Source organism: Notolepis coatsorum (assembly GCF_963971535.1).
Source record: "Notolepis coatsorum genome assembly, contig: SUPER_15_unloc_1, whole genome shotgun sequence".
Taxonomy (NCBI): domain Eukaryota; kingdom Metazoa; phylum Chordata; class Actinopteri; order Aulopiformes; family Paralepididae; genus Notolepis; species Notolepis coatsorum.
In genome coordinates, this window is record NW_028174866.1 from 789,944 (window position 1) to 809,943 (window position 20,000).

Genomic DNA, 20,000 nt, shown 5'->3' on the forward strand with positions numbered 1-20,000 from the left:
GCAATGCAATCCGACATGAATACATGGACATTTGTATAATCCTTTTTCGTATGGGCTACACAACACAACAGGTAAATATGGTTAATAATTTAAATGTATTTTCTGTATTTCTTCTTTGATGTAAAAGGTTTGTTTATGTTGGTAATGTTCTACATTATATTCAGATGTTGATTCAGATGGTTGAGATGGATCCAAATGGCTTTATTTTCCATTAATCAAACTCTCCCAAGAATGTGTGTGCCCTAGACTCCATTGGAAAAACAATCATTGTCTAAATATTTGGTTCTCAAAAAAAGGGTTCGGTAAGTAAGTATGCAGCTAAATGAATACTTTATTTTCACTATAATTATATTGACGAATTGGAACAAAAAGGCTCTGTACCCACTGACTAGTAGATTGCAACTTGGGAGTGACTGTAGAATAGAAAGCTGATTATTGAAATGGGTATCATGTTACCACTGACTGTGGATACTAGGGCTGACTCCTATTAGTCGACTAATCGGTCGAAAGGAGCCGTAGTCGACTGGCCAACCTCTTAGTCGAATATATATATATATATTAAATATATATATGGGCGGCTACGTGGCGCAGTGGGCAAGGCGCTTGCAACGAATGCTGGAGACTAGGCTCGAACAGGATGCTTCCTGTTCGACCCCGCTCTCCACATTGCTTTCAGTTTAGCTGGTCGTCCACAGTAATACACATTGGCCGTATTACGGGGTGGGAAACTGAAGGGTGGGGATCGGGCGTTGTGGACAGCGACTCCTACAGGTCGGTTGGTGCGCCTGCGCAGTAGAATCAAGAAGCGACAGGGGCGGGGCCCCTCCAAAGCCCAGACCCCCGATGCTGAAAGATCGAGCCGCGCAGGTGAAAAGATGCGACGGCTGTTACCTCGAGTATCGGAGGGGACTCGTGCTATGTATGACTTAGTCCACATTGCAGCCGGCTTGTGGGAGGCAAGAAACAACGTTCGAAGACAGGGGAGGGTTGAATTGGACGATATGAAAAATTGGGATGGGAGAAAAATAGAAAATGGGAGAAAAAGTGGATCAAAAAAATATATAAATATATATATATATATATATATTTTTTTTTAATCATTCTTTCCAAAAGAAAAGAGGCCTAGAAGCGTGGCTAACGCTAATGGCACGCATACCAGAGGCTAACTGCCTACGAAAACAGGCACAGAGGCACTGAAAGAGGATTTCACCATCTAATGAACACACTAGACTAGACAAATATCAAGATGTATCCATCAGTGGACCCATTGCATGCTTTTGCAGAGGACAAGAAGCCTTCAGTCGACTCTCTCAGACATTAAGCACTACAGCCCAAATGGAATGATACAAATAATTTTTTTTTTTTTTAAATTTAAAAATATTATACTTTTTTATTATTTTTTTAGTCGACTAACGGCACATTTTGGCCAATCGTAGTCGACCATCCAAAGCCTTAGTCGGGGACAGCCCTAGTGGATACACACATGTGTCTGGAAGCCACCCAGTAGAATCAGAACCACAGTCTTCTATACTGTCGGCCAGTGAGTGAGCAGCTCTATCGGATCAGCTGACTGATGCCAAGCTCCGCCCACTCCCATAGCTTGACTGAAGAAAACAATGGTCATGGTTTGGAGGGTCGAGAAAACAGGGTGGAGCTTGGCATCAGTCAAGTGGGGTTTAAGTGCCTTGCTCAAGGGTACCTTTTGGTGGTAGCTGTCGCCCAGCTGGGGATTCAAAAGCTCACTTCCCTGTGTGCGTCATGGTCGTTGTGCTACCCTCTGTCGGTCTGGGGAGGGTGTCGACTACCACACGTCTGTCTCCTCCAATACACGTGGAGTCACCAGCTGCTTCTTTTCACCTGATGGCGAGGAGTTTCACTGGGAGAGAGCGTAACGTGAGCGGAGGTTAACACACTATCTCCCCCAGATCCCCTCCCTCCTCAACAGGCACTCCGAACCACCACTATGAGTCGCTGGTGCAATGACCAGGGCGCGTGAATATTTTCCCTAACGGGGTTGCACTTCCGCATTCGGTTTGCGCGATCTGATTGGCCACTGACGTTTCTGGTCATGTGATATCTGCGCCAATCGTGTGACGCCTGTTTCTATCACCGGTTAAGCTTAGGCACTCTTTCGAAGTTGGTTAAGGTTAGAGTTTGTCTTAGAGCAGGGCGATAGAACGCCAGCCCTGATTCCAAACTCTAACCTTAACCAACTTCGAAAGAGTCTCCTAAGCTTAACCAGTGATAAACTAGGCGTTAGGTAGTTTGCAGGCTGTTGGAGCCGGAAATAGGCGCAGAAACGGGCGTCACACGATTGGCGCAGATGTCACATGACCAGAAACGTCTGTGGCCAATCAGATCGCGCAAACCGAACGAGGAAGTGCAACCCCGTTAGGGAAAATATTCACGCGACCAGGACTCGTACCCCACCAGCTTCCCACCCACGAACACTTGTCGATTGGGTTCATTGGAACGTCTGACCAAGCTGGAAGAAGTAACGCTACCGGGGATTGGACCCGGGTCTTTTACCTCCCCAAGAAGCTCACTTCCTTGACCATTAGGCCAGTGGCCTCATTAATTGCACAAACTAGCAGGGTTCCCCCATATCTTTTTAGCCGAGGCGCAGCGCCTCCCCTGAAGAACTCTAGATCACTTCTACTAACGTCTGACAAAGTAATCCATTCATATACAATAAAACCTCAGATTCCATCCTTTTGGTGCTGCTCAACCAAAACTGCTCATTATAATATGGTAAAACACCGGTTTGAATGCGCTGATGTTCAATGGCATCTCATCATCTGATTTGGTTTTAAGTGAAACACTGGATCAGCTTTGGGCATACATTGCACCGCCCGCTCGCCCCGTCTCCCCTATACCTTCCTGGGAGAAACCCTGACTAGTGAGGCAATGGAGCTGATGGTCCCTTTACTATGGACCTCCTGGGAGCCCTGCTAAGAGGCCCTCAGCCTCGGGCACCACTTTGAAAACACTTGGTCTCAGTTGGCTGCTGGGTTGGAAGGAAGGCCTGTCAATCACTGTGACCTTGCTGACCTCTAGGCTCCGTCTCAATGGGTTTGGGTCCCAGCCGGTTATGGGCTTTAATCTGTGTGTGTGTGTGTGTGTCGTGTTTTAGGTTGTCAGCCTTGTTCACCAGATATAAGGAAGGAGCCAGTGTGTCGTCCCAGCAGAGTGGGAGAGCAGACTAGACTGCCCGGCTGTGGTCTAGACTATTAGTCTGTACTAGGATTAGCTGTACTCTGGGTACAAAACATATAGTACTGGACATCAACTTGACCAGGTGGACTATTGTCGAGAACGGAATAGACAAACTAGGTTAGCCAAGTCGGCTAGAAAAAGTAACTAATCTTGACTGAAAATTATTGGTCGGGAAAGCGTAAAGCGTTAGGACTGGATGAAGAACTCGTACCTTTTTCTGTGGACCGGGGACTTCAACAGAGTCTGGATGAGGACGTGGACCTAGGAGCAGGGATTTACACACCTGTAGGATAGATCTGTGCCTTGGGATTAAGAGTTTAGGACCGGCAAGTAATTTGGGACTAATGAGAGAAGATTGAGTTTAGAAGAGATAGAGCTTCAGAGAAATGGAATAGGAGAGAAAAGAGAGAGAGAGCGAGAAAGTTTGGTTTAATTTATATTAGGATCCAGAGTAGCTGACGCCGTAGCAACCACTAGAGAGAAGAGATAGAGAATAGAAGTAGAGAATTGGAGATAGGAGGAGAGTAAAGAGAATTGGAGAAGTTTTGGGCCGTCGGGAGGACTGGCGCCAGTCACCCTGGGCAACGGAATGGGACACTGTGTGGGCCTGCGGACTGGGTACAGTATGTCGTGGTATCTTCTGGGAGGGGCGTGTGTGTGTAAATGTGGTATAGCACCTCGTACAGTGTTTGCATCGTTATATTGTATGGTATCTTTGCTGTGTATATCCGAGTAACATTACAGTATTTAATGTCGCTATGCTATCCGCTGGGGTGTGTGTGTGTGTAGATGAGAGTATGGTATATAATGTCACACAGTATATTATAGTTATATAGTAGCTGTGCTCCTTTTAGATGAACCCATATACCACCTTTTCACGACCTATTCTGAGTACTAACTTATTAACCCTTTCACTGCCACACGGCAGAAGGTTAACCCGGCTTTACTATCACACAACCGACGGTTGAGCCTAACGGTCGATCAGTTGACTAATTGACTTATTAAACCATTGTCAATTCATATATGTTATAGTATCTTAATGGCTTAATCACTTTAATGGCCTGCTGGGCTGTGTGGTGCAGACAGTGTTTTCTATACCCATAACATGTCCTCAAAAACATATCTAACTCGTTATAATCCCATTTGAGGATTAACATGTAATATAACATATCTATCCACACCTGTCTGTACTGTACTTACCTGCACATAGTCCTTTTACATTTTATATATGTAGATACTCTATATCGGGGGTGGCCAACCCGCGGCTTGCGAGCCGCATGTGGCTCTTTGCCCCGTCAATGTGTGGCTCTTTCATCCATCAAATAGCATTGTGAGGCTGAACAACAGGACCAATTGTGCTTAAAGTTTTTTTAAATAAATTTGGTGACAACCCCGGAGCTGTGAGCTGGATTCGAACAGGCGAATCCAGCGTCTCCGGGGTTGGTGACGAACGCAATCTCCGTTACGCCACCTGACCGCCCGGCTAAAAGTGATTTTGTAATTTTGAAACTGTGGGTCTCACAGGGTACTTTTAACCCTGTGAGGCCCAAATAAAAAAGACATTAGCAACTTTAGAGGCCAGAGGGTGAGACCTATAAACACATGAAGGGTGCCGGGACGTGAACGCTTGAGAAACGCTGGTATATATGGTGTGGCTCTTTGTGGTGAAGAAAGCCGAAGGCCGGACCAGAACTCTCAGATTTAAAAAATGTGTTTTTAATGGCAGCCTATAGTACAGCCAGTGTTAATAGGCTAGCAGTGATAGCTTGTTTCCTATAAGTGACTTTTATTACTTTTATTATTATGATTATATTATGATTACTATTATTGTTATTTTTACGAATGGTGAAAAGTTTTCCTTCTGTTGTTGTTGTTGTTCTTTGCATATAGAATTTTGTGTTTGCTATTGGCTTATTTAAGTTTCTGGTATATATTTGTTTTCAACATGCTACATTATCAAGTCCTTACTCTGGAGGTCAAAGTTGACTAGCATTCCCAAGCTCACCTCTATGATGTCACTTCCTGCCCACATGGTATATAGCTCCCATTTTTACAAGCTATCACTGCTAGCCTATTACACTGAAGATGGAACACCTGTTCCGAAACATGTCTGTACTTAATAGGCTGCCATTAAAAAAAAAAAATTTAAATCTGAGAGTGCTGGTCCGGCCTTCGCCTTTCTTCCTCATAATCCTTGGGATTTCAGCACCCAGTGTCAGATACTGAGAGCGCGGTCTACCTTGACCTTGTGGTACCACAGTAATTTTTGTGGCTCTTAGTCTCTGACTGGTTGGCCACCCCTGCTCTATATCTATATAAATACATATCCTACTCTTACTAGTTATGCTGCTGGCCAGTATGACTACTACTATCAGTGTCGTTATACCTTTATCACTGTATATATTAATATTACAACTCTGTGCATACAGTACATCTGATGAGCACTACACTCGGTAGTACTAATTTGTATGTTTTGCACCCAGTTTAATTACCTGTACATATTGCCGTTGCACTTTACTGTTACATTTGCACTCTGGCTAGATGCCAAACTTATTTTTTGTTGTACTGTACTTGTGCTGTATGATGACAATATATTTGAATCTAATCCTTAAAAAAAAGTAGGGTTTAGGCATGTGGTGGTTATGGTTAATGTTGGGTAATGAATTTAAGTTATTGGAATGACGATAACAATGAGAAAATGTTAGGGATGCTCGATATTGGCTTTTTTACCGATACCGATATTGTCCAACTCTTAATTTCCGATACCGATATCAACCGATACCGATATATGCAGGGTTTCCCCCCCCCCCCAAAAATGGAATAATTTCAGGTAATTAACATTACATATCTCTTGTTGTGGAATTAACACAACATTATGCATACTTTTGACAATAAATAAAATCAGAATTTGTTCTTACTTGCTTGCCTGGGTGAATAAAGGTTATAGAAATGTAAAAAATAAAAATATAAAAAAATTAAATAAAAATTTAAAACCGATACCGATATTTTCCGATATCACATTTTAATGCCGATATCGGCCGATAATATCGGACATCCCTAGAAAATGTGTGTGTGTGTGTGTTTGCAGGGTGCAGGAACAGGAGAACCAGAAGCGCCAGCTATGTGAAGAGCTGGAGCAGCTCAAGACCCCCCAGGAGAGCAGAGAGGCCTGCTGCCAGACCCCCGACACAGAGCAGGAGGTAAGTGCGCACATCAGCATACAACACCGGGCTGGTGACAGGCAACATGGAAGAACACAAGATGGCAAGATACAACGTCAGGAGAGCAGTAATAGAGGCAAAACGGCGTTACAGGGATAAAGTTGAACTTCAGTTTGAACAGGCTGACTCCAGAGCTGAACAGTGACATCTCCTTAGCAAATGATCTCAATTCCTTCTATGCGAGGTTTGAGGCTGTGAATAAAAACACCAGCCCACAAACCACGGCAATGGGGGGGGGGGGGGGGGGGTCTGCTGATGGAGACTCAGTGTTCAGGGTTAACAGAGCATGAGGTGAGACGGATCTTTAAAAAAGTGAATATCAGGAAGGCAGCAGGACCGGACGGCATCCCCGGCCGCGTCCTAAAAGTCTGTGCCGACCAACTGGCCCCGGTATTCACTGACATATTTAACCTGTCCTTAGAACAGGCTGTCATCCCCACCTGTCTGAAGAAGTCCACCATCATCCCTGTACCCAAAAAATCTACGCCCGCTTGCCTCAACGACTACCGCCCTGTAGCCCTCACCTCCATAGCCATGAAGTGATTTGAGAAGCTAGTGAAGGGCTACATCTGTTCCTCCCTCCCCATCAACCTGGACCCTCTGCAATTTGCATATCGCCCCAACAGGTCCACGGAGGACGCCATAGCCCATGTGCTGCACACAGCAGCATCACACCTGGACAAGAGGCAGGGGAACTATGTGAGAATGCTGTTCATCGACTACAGCTCAGCATTCAATACCATAGTCCCCTCCAAACTCATAGCCAAGCTCAGGGACCTGGGCTTGAACTATGACCTCTGCCAGTGGGTCTTGGACTTCCTGACGGGCAGACCCCAGGTGGTAAGAGCAGGCAACTGCACCTCCTCATCCATCACGCTCAACATAGGGGCCCCCCAGGGCTGTGTTCTGAGCCCCCTCCTCTACTCCCTGTACACACATGACTGCGTAGCACAGCGGAACAACAACACCATCATCAAATTTGCTGATGACACAGTAGTGGTGGGCCTGATCTCTGCCAACGACGAAAGGGCCTACCTGGAAGAGGTAGAGAACCTGTCACAGTGGTGTCAGGAGAACTGCCTCTCCCTGAACGTCAGCAAAACAAAAGAGATGATTGTGGACTTCAGGAGGTCGGGGGTCAAGGACTACAGCCCCCTCAGCATTGACGGGGCACCGGTTGAGAGAGTGAACAGTTTCAAGTACCTCGGAGCCCACATATCCGAGGACTTGACATGGACCACATACATTGACAGTGTTGTGAAGAAGGCACGACAACGCCTCTACTTCCTCAGGCGCCTAAGGAAGTTCCAAGTCAGTCAGAAGATCCTTAGGAACTTCTACTCATGTACAATAGAGAGCATCCTGACTGGCAACATCACCTCCTGGTTTGGGAATAGCACTGCACAAGACCGTAGCAGACTACAAAGAGTGACACGTTCAGCCGAACGCACAATTGGAGGGGGGCTTCCCACCCTCCAGAACATTTACAACAAGCGGTGCAAGGGGAAGGCTAAGAGAATTATTAAGGACTCGAGCCACCCGAACAACTGCCTCTTTGAACTGCTGCGGTCAGGCAAGCGATACCGGAGTCTTAAGGCGAGCACAGAAAGACTCAGAAGAAGCTTCTATCCCCAGGCCATCAGGCTGCTAAACGAACAATAAACACTATGCAACAACCATCAAATGCACACAGCACACACACCCACACGCACACACTCACTTAAACAAACAACACACTGCAGCACCCACTCTCCACACTTTAGATCACACAAACACACTTTATATTTATTGATAAAGGATTTGCACTACAACTCGTACACCTACTGTAAATTGTACCTAAATTGCACCTCATCCCATTTCTGCCTTGCACTATATAGTATTGTATATTAGTACACTGCACAGTATTGTATATTATATGGTAACTCAGTTACGTCTATTCTGCATCGAACATTGTACATATGTCTATGCTGAACACTGTGACCTCATTTTTTTTTTTACTTCTAATTTACATGCTATACTATTATTTTATTTCATAATTATCTTGTCTAGCACAGTCTCTGGAGCGTAACAGTAAGAAGCATTTTGTATAAAAGTATTCTGTACTTCTGTATGACAACTATTAAAGAAACTTGAAAACTTGTACAGTACAGTACAGAGAGGCCTGCTGCCAGACCCCCCAGGACACAGAGCAGATCCAGAGATAAATCCAGATTTATTTTTTCAGGCCACTGCACTTAGAAGCAGGCCAGGACAGTGTTTCTAGTTGCAGCAGCACAATAGTTAGAGATAACCTAGGTGGGGAACAACCAGGAGATCACTGCAACTCACACAAGTTGGAGAACTCTCTCTCACTCACTCACTCACTCACTCACTCACTCACTCACTCACTCACTCACTCACTCACTCACTCACTCACTCACTCACTCACTCACTCACTCTCACACACACACAAAGGGAGCCGCATGTGATTGGTGGAGGCGGGACCCTTACAAAAAAACTGCTAATCATTGACACATGCTAGCCTGTAATAATCCCCCGCAGAAAAATCTACTTTGCATTTGGATATATTGCAAATATATGCCATCACACACACTGGCATTTAAAGGGTTATAATTATAAAATGAATATGTGGTGTTATGATCAGGGCTGAAGTTGAATAAAAGATTGTATCTTTTATCAATTACAAAAAAAACTGAAAATCCATAAAAATCGGTGTTGTTGCTAATCATACATAATGCTAGCCTGTTTTTTAACAATAATTTGTGATGCCCATCACAAACACCGGCATTTAAAGGGTACAAATAAAAAAATTCCTGCACCAGAATGCAGGAAATTAAGACTTTGTAACAAAAAAAAATCCTGGTGGGGGACCCCCCAGACCCCCTGCTTAAAAGATTGCCTGACTGGGGCTATATTTTGCACTATATTTCCTGGCCTGAATGATTTCCCCAGCCTGGCCCTGGTTAAAAGCCTCCAATGCTTATTAGTGTGTGTGTGCGTTTGAACGTGTGCATGTTTCAACCATAAAATCCATTATATAAAAAAAATTATTTAAATTTTTTTACCTCCTATAATAGTGGGGGTCGCGGCTCTCTGACACCGTTATTTGGGGGTCGGGGCCTGAAAAGTTTGGGAACCCCTGCTGTAGAGCATAAAAGGAAAGTTGCAATTTCTCAATGGCCAACTGTACAGTCAGCAATACAGTACACAATTGTGTCATCAGCATACAAATGGGCATGACATCCATACAAAGAAGAAACAATATCATTAATATAAATTGTAAAAAGGACCGGACCCAAAACTGAACCTTGTGGCACACCTTTAGTCATGGCCAATAATTCAGATTGGGCTTGACCTAACTTCACACTCTGTTTGGCTTCTCTCCATTTTTATGAGTTTAAATGTGGTTCTGTCCATCTGTGTGCTTCTGAACATAACATGCGTGCCACTAAGATTCAGATACCATGGCTGCATGCAGACAAAACGCCCCTCGTCCTAAATAATATCCAAACCAGATCTTTGCTAAATGTTCATTTAAAACGCCTCCCTTCTCGCAGATTAGGGCTGCTCAATTATGTCAAAACTCATAATCGCGATAATTTTTTATTTATATTGAAATCATGATAAATTAATCGTGATTATTCATTGATTTGATTTCATCCTCTCTATACGGTAGACTATTTTAGCCTGGTATCAGACTGATATCTGATGTCATCATCCCTACTATGAACACTTAGTTAAATCTACTCACTGTTCTTTAGGGTTCGCACAAGGTCCTTGAAGTGCTTAAAGTGCTTGATTTCTTACAAAAAAAATCGAGGCCTGGAATTCCTTGAAAACAGCAAATTTTTTAGTCCTTGGAATTCAAATCAACCATTTGCATTGAAAGTTTTGTTCATCCATGATAAAAAAAAATTCTAAATCAAGAAATTGCATTACATCTAAAGTGTAACTAATTGTCGGAAATTGGTTTTAAGCCATAAAAATTGGATCAGATCTTTTTCCCAAAAAAAATAAAAAAATCCATCTAAAAGTGAATTGGATCCTTTTAAATGCCCTTTTGAAATGAAAAAGAGGGATTGGAAAAGTACTTGAAAGTCCTTGCATTTCATTTTGCAATGTCTGTGGGAACCCTGGTTCTTTCACCCCTCCCTCCCTGTCTCCCCTCACATGTCCCCTGTCTCCCCTCACCCCTCCCTCCCTGTCTCCCCTCACCCCTCCCCCCCTGTCTCCCCTCCCTGTCCCCTGTCTCCCCTCACGTGTCCCCTGTCTCCCCTCACCCCTCCCTCCCTCCCTCCCCTCACCCCTCCCTCCCTGTCTCCCCTCACGTGTCCCCAGCCTGGAGAGGAGCTGGACTGGGACGAGGAGTTCGCCTTCCAAGACCTCCTGAAGGGAGAGCTTCAGCCGAGCAGAGGGACTGACGGAGGGACGGTCTGCCGGCCCGAGGAGACGGCGGACACCCTGGCGGACAGACGGGCGGTCTGCAGGCCCGAGGAGACGGCGGGAGAAGGGGAGGAGAGGTGGACAGTGGTGGATAGAGGAGAGGAAGAGGAGGAGGAGGAGGAGGAGGCGGCGGCGGCAGCAAAGAGGGGGACTTCCACTCCCATCTCGAGCCACGACGGAGAGGCTCCGCCCAGCCAGAGCGCGGAGGGAGAGGGTCCAGGTGAGCGGGAACAACTCACGCCAAAGAGAACAGATGCAGAAAAGAGACGACAGCCATTTTGATCCTTGGGAACATGGCTTTATCTCTGTCTCACAAGTGTTTTCACTTGATGTCCCGAGTCCATCGTGATATAAACACTCCATAAGTGGTTTGAACAGATATTATTGGTTATAATCATCAGAATCCCCCCCCCCCCCCCCATCTACATTACCTCAAAATGACTGGTGTAAAGATTCAATCCAACCTTGGATTTGATTCCGATTGTTTAGGCATATGATGGTAAAATGCATCGTAAAATCTTACATTTTGACTTTTGGTTAATTTTGAAAAAGAAAATAAATATTATTTTTTATATTTTATTTTTTAATGTGATTGGTATGAATATGAATGAACGAATAGATTAACACACATTAGTTTAGATTAATACTGACTTTATTATCAATTTTACAGATTGATTGCAGCTGGAATTTCCACATTCGTATACTATATATTTTTTTATTTAAAATTTTATTTAACCAGTCTCATTGAGATTAAAAATATATTTTACAAGAGCATCCTGGCCAAGATAGGCAGCAGCACAGTTACAATTTCACATTACAGACAAAATGTGATGTGCTGGATTCCATATCACTTGGGCCATGGTTACACTGGGTTAAAAACAGCAACGTTCTATTTTCGAATGATTACGTTTGCATGTCCAAGTTAAAAAGAAACGCAGTTTTGGCAGGAAAACGTGTTTTCGTTTTGGAAACTCGCCGAAACTTGCCGACAATGGTGCCATGTAATTTGCGCGAGCCGGATACGGAGCCGTTCTGCCCAACGCCCATGCGCAGTAGAGACCTGCACGGTTATTTCCAGTGTTTGAAGCAGAGCTGTCCCAAGTAGCTGCGGCTACCAAGGCATACAAGAAAATATTGTTTGTTTCCTGTTGGTTGTCAGTTAAGGCCATGGGTAGGTAGGGAATTTATTTAATTTTTTATTTGATTCTTTCCCACGCATTAGGGAATTTATTTTCTTTATTTAATAAAAAATGTCACAACAACATGGATGCATGTACTCTGCCAGCATGTTTAATATCCATAATACTAAAGGTTTGACTAAGATTTTTATGAAACTTTATTGAAGTTATAGCTGCTTATTATCTTTGTGCTTACAATAATCAAAAGGTACGGTACACAGTTGGTGCCATTATCAGCACAAAATATGTCCCCATATGATCAAATCGACGTTGATAGATTATATATATATTTAATTTTTTTGGGACGGTTTACATTCACTTTGGGACGGTTAAAACTGTATTGCGGGACGGTTCTGGGACGGTGGTGGTGGTGTGTGTGTGTGTGTGTGTGTGTGTGTGTGTGTGTGTGTGTGTGTGTGTGTGTGTGTGTGTGTGTGTGTGTGTGTGTGTGTGTGTGTGTGTGTGTGTGTGTGTGTGTGTGTGTGTGTGTGTGTGTGTGTGTGTGTGTGTGTGTGTGTGTGTGTGTGTGTGTGTGTGTGTGTGTGAGATCCCTCTAATCCCTGAAGTCACAGGGCACCCAGCCACCCTTGGAAGTACCAACACTACACATACTGTACACACCACACCGGGCCCTTGGAAATGAGACCCCTGCCTTGTAAGGTTGTTGTGTCCCTGGGCTCGTGTGTGAAAACCACCCCTTCAGAAGGTCCTTCTATGGCCAGGTGTAATATCAGTTGGATCCTCAGAAACGCAGCTCTGTAATCCCCCATTCCTCTCCCTGCATGAGTGGCTGGCATTTTGAAAACGTCTTTGGTAACTTGACAGAAAAGGCAGCCTTTGGTCGAGAAGGAAGGTAAATTAGATGGATACTGTAGATACTTGGAGACAAAGACAAAGGTCTCCGAGGTCCTCAGTACCTACACAGTATATCTGAGAAGTCCTCGATACCGACACTCTCTTTTTAAGAGAGAGAATGAAGAGGTGTGTGTGTGTGGGGTGCGTTGTTTTCATGCTACAGCACACCGAGAGCAAAGACATGATGGTCAATACACCACCTTACCCCTCACCCCAACGCCTGGCACTAGCCACACTTTGTCTTGTATGGTGACGGGTGGGGATGGGAGTCTGCGTGCTGTTAAATCTGTCTCCGCAGAATCTTCATAGAGATTCTGTTGTCACCAAAGTGCCAGGTGCCAGAGATGGAGAGAGTTACACTGAATTGTATTATGCAGGTTGAAGTGCCATTGCTTCAATAAAAGTACTGTCACTTTACACGAGTAAAGAGTACTTTGTCAAGACAATTACTCAAGTGTAAGTAAGAGTAGCACTCCACAAAAGTACTTTTGTTACTCCACAAAAATACTTAGATATTTTGTTACTTTTAAATTAAATGGTGCCGATATTTGATTGATATACAGTGACGCCAAGTGTGTGTAAATATATATAAGTATATATATTTTACTTTTCGTTGCAGATGTTGAATGTTTTCGAAACGGCTGCGGTTTCATTAAAAAACATAAAACATGTAATTAAATGCTCTCTCTCTCTCTCTCTCTCTCTCTCTCTCTCTCTCTCTCTCTCTCTGATTACGCAGTGTGTCCTGATGCAGAGCCGGAAGGGAACGGCCAACATCCGCAGGTAAACGGCTCTAAACACCATCCTCTCGTCTTTAAAAGTCAATATGCAGCATGCGGCATTCTGAGCAGTTCTTTCATGATTTATTCATTCCTGTTTATTAGTTCAACCGTTCCCAGTTCTGAGGTCACTATTATCACGGGGTACCATGGAAGATCTCCAAATCAAACTAAAATGACACATATTCAATATATCATTTTTTTTTTTCTTTGGTCAGTGCAACATTGTTTTCGCTGGATCCTTGTGAGGTCAAATAGAGGCCATGCAAGGAATGTGTATGTATTGTAGTCCTCATTTCTGTAACATGGCAACCATTATTTTGTATAATGGCAAAACAACGGTTTCTATGTGTTGATTTGAGGAATATATAAACAAGTCTATTTATATGACTGGATCTTGTAAACGATTCCCAGTAGACTCGTAATATCATGCCTTTCCAGTGTTTTGCCTACCAATGCACAGGAATGGCACATTTTTGTTTTGAAAGTGGTCACCAATACTTACAGGTGGCCATACTGGAAGAAGGAGAGCTACACAAACGTTCTGTGCAAAGCCTCTATTGCAGGGAATATTGCTAACTTGAGTCCCAGTGTTGAGCTGTGAAAATAGCCTGTAAATGAAGGAGTTAATTCCTTGTCTTTCTTAAAGCAGCGGACAGAATCAAGAGTTAATAAACTGCTACCACACACACAGTCTCTCTCTCTCGCTCTCCTCTTTCTCTCTCTCTCTCTCTCTCTCTCTCTCTCTCTCTCTCTCTCTCTCTCTCTCTCTCTCCCTCCCCCCCCCCCCCCCACGGCTGACTTTTGACTACCAAATAGCTCTACACTCCTTTCAGTGTTCATGGCTCTAGTTGTGGCAGCCAGCCTGTTTGGTGGCTGGTGGCTTCTCTTCCCTGTATAGAATAACATGATCACCAAGGCTTCAGGTCATGAGGGATATGGATTAGGACAAAATAATATCCATCTCTATATTGAAATAAAAACATGATTACCGGTATTATAATTAATATTTTGATGTTTGCGGCATATTGGAGAGTTGGAGACCTATTAGTGGATAGATTCCCCCAAAATAATAATTAGGACAGACGGATGGGCATTTCCTGTGAGTCACCACTAGGGGTAGAGCAGAGTGACCCTTTGTTTTTTTTGTCATATAGATGGGCTTCACATCAAAATAGTACCCTAGTTCAGCGGTTCTCAAACTACGGGTCGCGACCCAAAGTGGGGTCGGGGGTAGGTGACTGGAGTTGTGCATTGGTAACATATTGGTGCTGGCAAGATATGTTGGCTAAATATGCCTTGTTTTATAAATGTGTATTGATAACATAGTGCTGTAATAAAAATTTCCAAATAAATATGCATGATCAAGTTCAACAATGTGTGCTTTTATTTTGATATTCATCATCATCATCATTTATTTATTCGTACATGGAATTACCACAGTCCAACAGTACATATTCATATAATTCACCAAATCCCATATTCCTTAATTCCACGTTGAAATGATGCTATACATTAAGTGTGGGGTCGCCAAAACTATTTGTATATTTGCACACAATTTAATGTATTTGGCACATGTGTCATGGGTGTGTGGTTGCTGTTGACTAAACCATGTAGTTACACTGTGTTCTCTGCCAGCTGGTGCAGTCGTTTGGCTTTCAATATCTTTTGTTTCTTCCCAATGGACAGGGATGCGTTTGTATCAATGAGTCGTGTATATGTCCATGTTGTTTATTTGACCTCTCCAAACCTGTGTGTGTGTGTGTGTGTGTGTGTCTCTCTCTCTCTCTCTCTCTCTCTCTCTCTCTCTGTCCCATGAGGAGGCAGCGGTGCCGGAGGACGCCCACACACAGGCTGTCTGTGTCGGACACGAAGAGACGGACGTTCCCCCTGATGCCTCCCACTCGGAGAGCGTCGGTAAGGACTCTGCCCTCCTCTGTTCTCTCTCTCTCTCTCTCTCTCTCTCTCTCTCTCTCTCTCTCTCTCTCTCTCTCTCTGATTATGTAGTGTAGACTGTAGTGCATTATGTTTGCATGCAGGCTGTAATAAATTATGTTTGCATGCAGGCTGTAATAAATTATGTTTGCATGCAGGCTGTAGGGAATTATGTTTGCCTGGAGGCTATAATAATAGCTTTATTTGTATAGCACCTTTCTTTTTTTTATTATCAACTATATATATTTTTTTCATTTTAAACATAAAACAAGGCAACACAATACAGTTATAATAATAATAACAAGACCACACGGTAGCACACCATAATAAATACAGAACATAAAAAAACAACTTGTACTATTAGACGCCACAAAAGACATCACAACAGATATTTCCTCCCCCACCCCAGGACCCCCCAGGACCAACACCTGTATAGCACCTTTCATAAAAGAATTGCAGCCCAAAGTGCTTCACAGCAGTAGAAACGACATACAATTAGCATACTGTAAAATAGACAGAATAAAAGTAATGCAGAGAATAACAAAAGGGTAAAAGCAATGCAGGTACAAATATTGACTAGCACATGCTTGGAAGGCTAAAGTGAATTGTGTTTGCAACAATGAACCATCTGTTTATTATTCTGTATCTATGGTTACACAACTGTGTTGACTCATCTATGACTAGTCAAAGTGTCTGCCGTTAAAGGGGACCTATTCTGTTTTTATGTTTGAATTTCAGTGTTTTGTTGTTGTTGTTGTACACCCTTAAGTAAGCTATTCAGAGAAACAACGGCTACTTTTCTGTGGTGCCATGTTTGTCTGTTTAATAAGATAAGATATTCCTTTATTGATCCCCTTGGGGAAATTCAGGCATAGCATCATGGGGGGGGGGGGGGTACAGTTAGTATAAGACATGGTAGACAGGTGGGTGACATAATTATAGTACAGTGGAGAAGTAAAAAATAAAATGGAATTAAAAAAGCAGTGTAAACAATATAACAAACTAATATAATTAACTCTGGACATGTGCATATGGGCAACAAGGTGCAAGATCAGGGTACATGCCCTCTCAGTTATATTTGCCCTACAATAAATGGTTACAATATATAATCTAAATATAATCTAAAAATGCTAAATATATGAACTGATGAAGTGTACAGTAGAACACACAAATGGACGGGTTTGAAGACCGATGTTCACACAGTTACCGCCGATTCTTTGTTTTGATAACTTGAATTAGGGGTGGGCGATATGGCAAAAACTTAGATTTTCAGACTATTTCACAATATGCATTACATTATTGTATACAGTAGATGGAAGGATGTGCAAAAAAATGCTTTTGTCTACACCCGTAGAGCTAAAGTTGCTGCATATAACCATGAGAATAGAACAAGGGTTACCGTATACGTAACCAGGGATTCCCTGGCAAAGTAGTTTCCACTATAGAATAATATAGGGCTGGAATCCAGTTTCAATTTCAATTCTGATTTTTGTTTTCCCACGATCATGGTAACAAGATAATCGAGAAGAAAGAAAAAAAATAAGATTATTGTGCCGCGTGCCGTATTGCTCTCATTTTGTCTTGTGTTGTAAATGCAGCGCACCCTTCCGTCATGGCGGTGCGCCCTCCCCTCGAGCCCACACAGTAGTTTGTGTGCCCACCGTCCTGCCCTCCCCTCGAGCCCACACAGTAGTTTGTGTGCCCACCGTCCTGCCCTCCCCTCGAGCCCACACAGTAGTGTGTGTGCCCACCGTCCTGCCCTCCCCTCGAGCCCACACAGTAGTTTGTGTGCCCACCGTCCTGCCCTCCCCTCGAGCCCACACAGTAGTTTGCTTGTGAGTGGAAGCGGGGAGTTACGGCGCGTTTCTCCACTTATTTTTTTAAATGTCTTTGGTGACTTGTCGAAGATGACAAAAAGGCAGCCTTTAGTCATAAAGAAAGGTAAAACTAATTCGGTCGTTATGATGTTCTCAAATCAATGAAATCGATCAAAGAAATATATATTTGCCATAATCAAGCAGCCCTACCAGAATATGAGGTGCACAATCACCCAATGAAGACTAATCATGATAACATTTTCACAGATGATGGTCGTCACATCACTCATGCCTGACTTCAATGTTCTTGGGTGTCGGATGAATAGTATGTACTGTATTTATGGCTGAGACCATTGATAATTATCTATAACTGCGTGAAATCGATAAGTGGCATCACTTATTACGATTTTTTTGCATGTGTAAAATTACATTTTTTAAATTTAAAATACTAGGTCTTGTGGCATGTTTTAGTTAAAACATCCACATTTCATGTAAATTCAGTTGAATTGCAACTCTGCACCGTGCATTCAACATGCAGTGCACTCCTCCATCACATCCAGAGACCAGACTATAAAATTAGAAGATCACTGGTAGTTTTGAACGGGGAAATCTGTAACACTAAAGATGGCGGCAACGACGACAAATTGCTGCAAAATAAACATACATTTGTTGTTTAAATAATAAAAGATAAATACAAATATATAAAAAAATATATAAATACTAATAAAAAATATTGACAATTTTATCCCGATTTATCGATTCTTCCAAATGGCATATCGTCTCAGCCTTAACTGTATTTGGTTTCATGATCATCTTGACTTGTTTTGTGTCACCAGATGCGGAGAACAGTGACGCTACAAAGTCCCTCCCCAGTGGTTCAGCCGGAGACCTGAGCAACTCGGACGGTCAAGACCAAACCATAACATCTGCGAACACCCCTCCCAGACGGAACCGGATGGTACAGCCCAACAGCACTTCCCCTGGGCCGGATCAGAGCATTTCTCAGAATGGGAGGTAAAGGAAACGAACCAAAGTAATAAAGAACAAGGGAAAGAAGTGGGCTAATAATGGGCAACAGGTGAAGTAGACGAAAGAACATCATTTTTATACAAACAACTAACTTTTGGTTTTATTCACATGTCCACTCAAATAGGCAGAGTTTTGTATTGTGCTATATGGCTGCTTTTCTTTTATATAGCGCTTTTATCCAAAGCGCTTTATAATTTGTTACTCCTGTTTTACCCATTCACTCACACATTCACACACCGACGGCGGAGGCAACCATGCAAGGTGCCAACCTGCTCATCGGGAGCAATTAGGGGTCAAGTGTTTTGCTCAAGGACACATCGACACGCTGCCCGGGAGGAGTGGGAATCGAACCGGGAACCTCCGGATTGCCAGACGGACTGCTCTACCTCCTGAGCCACAATCTACAAGCTGAATACATGCCCTACCTGTTGCCTCACGAAACCTTTTGCAAACCAGTCGGACCTTTTGATTGACAGGCATTTTGATTTGATCAAATTGAAGCACAAGGCCGCCCTTAACCCTTTCACTGCCACACGACAGAAGGTTAACCCTTTACTATCACACAACCGTCGGTCGTGTGGCAGTGAAAGGGTTAACCCGTGTATTGTCGCAGTGAAAAGGGTTAACCGTTTGGTAGTGCGGCAGTGAAAGGGTTTGTGTGTTCTTCGTCACGCGTGTGCGCCCTAGTGCGCGTGCTGGAAGAACATTTGATACATGTGAACATTTTCTCCTATTGTGCTCCACAGCAGTGGTTCTCAGCTGGTCTAGCCTCGGGACCCAACATTTTCCTTAGTCATTAAGTCGCGACCCAAAATGTTGAACCACTATGATTTATGTAAAAAAATAATTGTAGTAATAATACGCAATCTTTCAAAACATGAAATAAACACAAAAAAGTGCAACAAAAGTGCAACTATTGCTAAAAACCCAATGAAATAAAATAATAATAAATAATATATGCTTCTTAGCAGATTTCTTAGCTTAACATAACAGACCTAAATTTGGGGGAACTAATGGGATAACTGGGGTTGCAACAAAAGGGCAACTAGGGCTAAAAACACAATGAAATAAAATAATAATAATAATAATAATAATAATAATAAATAATATATCCTTCTTAGCAGACTTCTTATCTTAACATCCCAGGGAACTAATGGGATAACTGGGGATGTTGTTTGCTCCTGACAAGAGTCTCAAAGTCTGGGGTGATGGTAGACAAAGCAACTAGAGGTTGTGCTCAATGTCCAATCTGTTCCTCTGCTTTATCTTCAGCTGGACCAGAGCTGAGAAGCCACTGTTTTTTTTTTACTTTTTTTTATTTATTTTTTTTTACACACATCCACAACCCACTCAAAATGGCCCCCGCGACCCACTTTTGGGTCGCGACCCACCAGTTGAGAAACACTGCTCTACAGCGTCTTATATAATCAAAACCTCCACTTGACACCTTTTAAACGACACCAGCCCGTTTGGCTGAGTTTTAGTTTGATTTGATTTACTTACCCCTCAGCCTTAGTCCATATCTTG

The 20,000-nt window shown here is 43.2% G+C and overlaps 1 protein-coding gene across 1 annotated transcript in view; it reads left to right on the forward strand.

Moving 5' to 3' along the window:
• The window catches only part of lrmp (lymphoid-restricted membrane protein), a gene marked incomplete at its 5' end in the record, with an annotated part of 126,931 nt that overhangs the window by 54,174 nt on the left and 52,757 nt on the right, over window positions 1-20,000 (forward strand). Inside the window, 3 exon segments of the mRNA XM_084338439.1 lie at window positions 6,305-6,416; window positions 10,776-11,100; window positions 18,281-18,349. Coding sequence (XP_084194565.1) covers window positions 6,305-6,416; window positions 10,776-11,100; window positions 18,281-18,349 — 506 coding nt within the window.